This window comes from Peromyscus eremicus, chromosome 14 (genome assembly GCF_949786415.1).
Source record: "Peromyscus eremicus chromosome 14, PerEre_H2_v1, whole genome shotgun sequence".
NCBI classification, from domain to species: domain Eukaryota; kingdom Metazoa; phylum Chordata; class Mammalia; order Rodentia; family Cricetidae; genus Peromyscus; species Peromyscus eremicus.
Genome location: NC_081430.1, coordinates 22,242,311 through 22,248,310, shown reverse-complemented (window position 1 = coordinate 22,248,310; position 6,000 = coordinate 22,242,311). Strand labels below are relative to the sequence as shown.

The following is a 6,000-nucleotide window of genomic DNA, read 5'->3' as shown; positions in this document are numbered from 1 at the left end:
AAGACCACGGGAGGCCACAGTGAGAATGAAGCCCAAGGAGCAGCCTGGGCAGGAAGGGCATCCTGGAAGAATCGGGACCCTTCTAGATGCTGGGGGACTTCTCTCTGGGATGGTCTGAGACTTAACTACTGAGCATCAACTACGCCTTTCAGTTCCCATGGGTAAGGGTCTAAAGAGCCACCTCAGGCCAGAGGGGTGGCTCAGTCAGTAAAAACACTTGGCCCTGAGTTCAATGTCAGGGTCTCATGTCATGGAAGGAGAGGACCGACTCCTGAAAGTTGTTCTCTGACCTCCACATGTACACAATGGCACGTGTACCACCACGCTTTCACCCCAACACACGACATAAATACATTTGAAAACATAGTGTAAAAAATTCAAAGAGCTGTTTTAGGAATAACCAACCCAACAGGTCAGAAAGGGATGGGGGTGGGGTGTGAAACAGCAGGAAACCTTAGCTGAGAGAATTCCTGGTTTCAGTTCCTCATGCCCAGCCCAACCCTCTTTATAAGAAGACCGCCTGCTGCCGCTCACGGGAGATCTCCCTGGGTTCCCTGACCACACTAAGTAGTTGAGTGGGAACTCCTAATTATGTCTCCAGTGACAGTGTGGAGATGCTCCTCCACAGCAGGGTCCAGCAGTCACTACTTTTGACACACTTTTAGGGCATCACATATTTGCGAGCAGCTGCTTAAGAGAGAACTTCCAGTGTACAGAGTCTTCAGTATCTAAATAAATGGCTTACAAAACTGTTCGAAGTTAGGGACTTATACTGCCAGCATAATTCAATAATGCCATTATAATTACACATTTACTTTATTACATAAGTGAAAGTCAATCTGTTACGTTATTACGCAGATTTGGAAAATTGAACTTTCTAGGTTAGTTAAATGAAAAATAGTTTCAGAATATAATTAGTGGCTATAATTATAGTAATATATCAAAATAGATCATTAGCATTCACCTGGTATTGTAGTTGCTACCACAGAGCAATGAATAATAACAATAATACATTTAGCGTTAACTTTTAGAAACTTACAACAATGTTTTGAAATTCTTTCATCTCTAAAGGATCTTAATTTTCAACTACCTGAAGCTAGTAACATGCACCTTTATTCAGAACAGAAGATCATTCATGATTACAACAGAAAAGCGTGTTGTTTTAAACATCCATAGCTTGCTTGTGGGTTTTTTGAAAAATCATGTTTTACCCAAAATCTGGGGTTGTTTTTCCCACTTCATCACATGATTTTTTTCTCTTCCTATATCACATAATTCTTGGATTCAGTGTAATAAACAATATATACAATGAAAATTCAGGTGCCATATTTTATAGAAATGGCAATTGCATATCACAGTGACCAGAAGGAGATGTTGTCATTCAGCAACTGGGAGACTGACAAGCAGAGAGCTTCTTAGGAAGGCATTTCCACACAGTTAAAGAGCGTGCTCTCAGAAGGGGTGCTGTCACACTGGGGGAACATGTCTGTGTACACCTACTTACACGGTACCCTCTATGTCCAATGTCACAACCAAGCTAACTCCCACCCTTTAAAACATGGCTTCCAACCATGGCACCTGGACCACATCTCTCTCCTCAAACTGAATATATAGGCAGTTTTTAGTCTGTCATAGAAATTGTATCATGAATGAGCCTACTCACAGATGCCAGAGAGCGCTTGATGCATACAGTGGCGCTACACTAACACAAAGCTCCAAATAGCTACTTCTGTTACACGGCATGCCAGACTCCATTGCCATCTCCCCGCCGACATGTCCCCGTGGGTCTAAGGTCTTACCTAGGACATCAAGGTCAAGGGTCTGCGCTAGTTTTCTTGCACCATCAGCACCAAAAATATGGGTTTTGTGTTCACACTTTGGACACTGGAAGACACTCATGTTTTGGACAAGGCCAAGGACCTAGAATAATACAAACACATTAAAATCAAAACACAATTACAGCATGGCATGGGATAGAATTTTAACACGTTTTTACTGAGTACCTACTAATTAGTGATGTATGGTGAGTAAGGCAAGGCTCTCTGTTCTCATGGAACTCACAAGCTAGTGAGAGATGCAGATAGGTAACTAACATAGTAATAGAGGCTGAGAGGGGTAAGTGGGAGACAAGATGCTTGGCCTGGGAAGAATGCTCAGAGACAACTGTTCCTTCAGATTGTGGGTAGGCAACCTGAAGAGGCAGTGGTGCCTCCCACAGAACACAGTCAGGAGCAGGCGCACTGTGAAGGCTGCAAAGTGCAGGAGTAGTCACCTAGTGGGTGGTCAGGTCAGAGGGTAAAGGTCAGAGGGTGGAGAGGAAGGTCAGGCTCACAAGGTAGACAGGAAGGTCAGGGTCAGAGGGTGGTGAAGGTCAGATCAGAGGGTGGTAAAGGTCAGGGTCAGAGGTTAGAGAGGAAGGTCAGGGTCAGAGGGTGGAGAGGAAGGTCAAGGTCAGAGGGTGGAGAGGAAGGTCAGGGGTCAGAGGGTGGAGAGGAAGGTCAGGTCAGAGGGTGAAGAGGAAGGTCAGGTCAGAGGGTGGTAAAGGTCAGGTCAGAGGGTGGAGAGGAAGGTCGGGGTCAGAGGGTGGAGAGGAGGTCAGGTCAGAGGTTAGAGAGGAAGGTCAGGTCAGAGGGTGGAGAGGAAGGTCGGGGTCAGAGGGTGGAGAGGAGGTCAGGTCAGAGGTTAGAGAGGAAGGTCAGGTCAGAGGGTGGAGAGGAAGGTCGGGGTCAGAGGGTGGAGAGGAGGTCAGGTCAGAGGGTGGAGAGGAAGGTCAGGTCAGAGGGTGGTAAAGGTCAGGTCAGAGGGTGGAGAGGAAGGTCGGGGTCAGAGGGTGGAGAGGAGGTCAGGTCAGAGGGTGGAGAGGAAGGTCAGGTCAGAGGGTGGTAAAGGTCAGGTCAGAGGGTGGAGAGGAGGTCGGGTCAGAGGGTGGAGAGGAAGGTCGGGGTCAGAGCGTGGTATGCTTGAATATTCAGTCTCCCAGAGACTCTTGGATGGAAAGCTTGCTCTCCAGCTGTGCTCCTGGCAACTCCTGGAAGGGGGATCCAGCCTGAGGAATTAAATCACTGGAATAACTTGCTATCCTGCTCTAGCCTCTTCAGTCTCTGTCTCTGTCTGTCTGTCTGTCTGTCTGTCCTCTCCCCCTCTTTCTCTGCTTCTTGTCCAACACAAAGTGAACGACTTTCTCCTCACATGCTCCGCCACCACACGGAGCCAACAACTGTGGCCTGACCCCTCTGGGACTATGAAGCAAATTAAATCTCTCCCTCCTTCAGGCATTCTGGTCCCAGCAATGAGAACATCGACAAATCAGAAGAGCACACTGATGCTCATCAGACACAAGAATCAGCACAGATTTCTGAAGCTGAGAAGATGCTAGAAAAGAGGTGGTCGTAAGCAAAAGCACGCTGTGGAAACTTAGCTGGTGAACCAGAGAAGAGGAGGACTAGATGAGGGAGAACAAAAGTCAACAGTGGACAGCAGCGGACACTCTCCAGGCTGAGTCTACAGTCGACGGCAGCGTGCACTCCGGCTCAGTTAAGTCATGTGCTGGAATAAGGGCACGGACAGTTACTTTCCCACACACGAACGCTGCTGAGTGAGTGTTGACCATCCCCACTCTGAGGAAACGGCAGCTAGCAGAAGATGCTCTTCAGCTCTTACTGCTGCCACTTGAATAAAATTTAAATTTAAAATTTCACCTACAGTTCCCGTCTCTTTCTGAGTTTCCCTGGCTTTAGGTATAAAATAGACCTTTAAGGAACACTATTACTCAGTAGTACCATTGAATAAGCACACGGGCTCTGCAATACCATCTGCATCCATGCCCCTTGTAATCTCGCACTCATACGGATGTAAGGGGTGGCTCTCTTCTGGAATAGGAAGCAGAGCAGCACACTGAGAGCAGAGATAACCTGTCTGTACCGTCCCATCTGCTCCACCAGAAGATGTCACTGGAGGAGAGTAGTGGGTCATTTGCGTCTTAAATGAAGAATACCATGACGGCCCACGATGACACCGACAGACAGAAAGGTGACAGATTATTTCGGTTCTGAAGGAAGGGGCAGAGAAGATGAGGGCTGTCTACATACACGGAGTGAAGACAGGCAGTGACAGAGTCACGGGCAGCACAGCTTTTCAGAGCGGCTCATACACACCCTTTTGTTGATGCAAAGTACTACAAAAAATAAATCACCATGTTTTGGTAATTCAGCACCACCTCCAGAAAGTGAGGAGAAAACACAGCTTAGTATCATGGGGTTTATTTGTTTATTGACTGTGACTACATAATGTCCCCTTTGCTTGGGCAGTTTAAGTGCCATTTATGTTGAACGTTATGTATACCCTGACTTTAGGGCTTTCAACTTAAACATAAAAAACATTACTCAATAAAAGAGAACATGAAAAACAAATAAAGTAAAAATCTAGGTTGCTGTATTTTAATTTAGAGAGACTAGAAAAAGCATTCTTAACCTGGAAGGTCTTGGCCCCATGGCATAGAGGCGTAGCATGAATGTACCTGCAGTCTCTGTGATTCCCTTCTCATGATCAAACTGTCCCCTGTGGACTACAGAAACACCCACACACATTCTCTGCAGACTGCATAAATGTCACAGACATAAAATATACAGATAGAACCAAATAGCATTTAATGTGCGCTTACATGCCGCTAACTGGGCTAGACCCAAGGGAGAGCATATGGTGGGCGAGCAGAGCTGTAATTGGAGAAATGGATTGAACAAAAAAAAGGTAGAGTGTTATCAGAGGACAGATTGGAGAGGATTCATCGACTCCAGCATCTGAGACGGTCTCTTTGAGGAAAGACCTGACCTAAAAGTTACAGAAAAGCCAGGCAAATATAAGGAAAGAAAAACATTTAATCGTGAGTAGGAAGTACATGTCTCCCTTTGGAAACTGCAAGGCCACATGAGTCCTGGGTGGTTGGGGTGCGGCCTGAAGCTGAAAGCGGAGAGCTTGCAGTGGGTATTCGGATGTCTGCATTCTACGAGTGCAGAGAGAAGGCATGGGAAGGGTTTGAATAGGAAAGGCCTCCATGCCTATACTATAGTCATTTTATTCAGAGGTTTAAAAACATGATACGATGAGAAAAGAAAATGAGTTTGTCTTTGTGTGTTTATTTTTCTTAGACAGACACAAATTCAGGGCCATGTGCTGCTCCAAAATCAGTCATGTGGGAGATGATCATTCATCTAAAATATACCCAGTTCTCCTTCTGGGCACAAAGTAAGGAATTTCCCCTCTCTAGTGAGGTGAGGACATGCAGTGCATCTAGACCAGAGTAATGTGGGCCGAAGTACCTGTGTCATTTACAGTCAAGATCTAAGGGCTAACTTCCGTCTATCCTCTTTGTCCTGGAGTCCAGCCAGTGGCTGCTGTGTCAATATCGATGCGATAATTGAGTATGATACAGAGAAAATGGACATGCGTAATAAGAGAAAACGGACATGCAGAACAAGAGAAGACAGCTATTGCTGACTGAAACCACCAGTTAATTATTGACGCTCATAACCCCACCCTGCCTTAGCTGATACAAAGATAGGAAGAAAATAATTTTCTTTCTGGAGTTTCTACTTTATGATTTCCATGTAATACCAATTTTATTATGAAATTAACATAATACTATAAAATACATGTGCTCTAACACATGAATACATATAAATAAAGCATAACTATGCATTGGGATATATGAGGCACCATTTATTGACAAAAGTGAAATAAAAAAACAAGCCATAATATGAGGATTGAAACACTGAGCTCTCATACTAATGTGACATCGTCCAACTTGAGTGCAAACGCCCTAAGACTGCTTCCTAGTTTGTCTGAATAAACTAACTGCACTTGACTAGAATTTCTGTCTCAAGAGCTTCACCCATATACCACTTTGCTTCACTATTAACAACAGCAGCAAAGTTGGCAGTAATGGGACAGCACGGAGCCTAGAACAGACCTCTGTCTGAATGTCATTGCTTTATAATGGGAACC

At 45.2% G+C, this 6,000-nt stretch overlaps 1 protein-coding gene across 1 annotated transcript in view; it reads right to left on the bottom strand.

The window, feature by feature from the left end:
* The window catches only part of Nubpl (NUBP iron-sulfur cluster assembly factor, mitochondrial), a 205,288-nt gene that overhangs the window by 5,819 nt on the left and 193,469 nt on the right, over positions 1–6,000 (bottom strand). Inside the window, exon 9 of the mRNA XM_059279866.1 lies at positions 1,800–1,920. Coding sequence (XP_059135849.1) covers positions 1,800–1,920 — 121 coding nt within the window. The remainder of the gene's footprint in view (positions 1–1,799; positions 1,921–6,000) is intronic.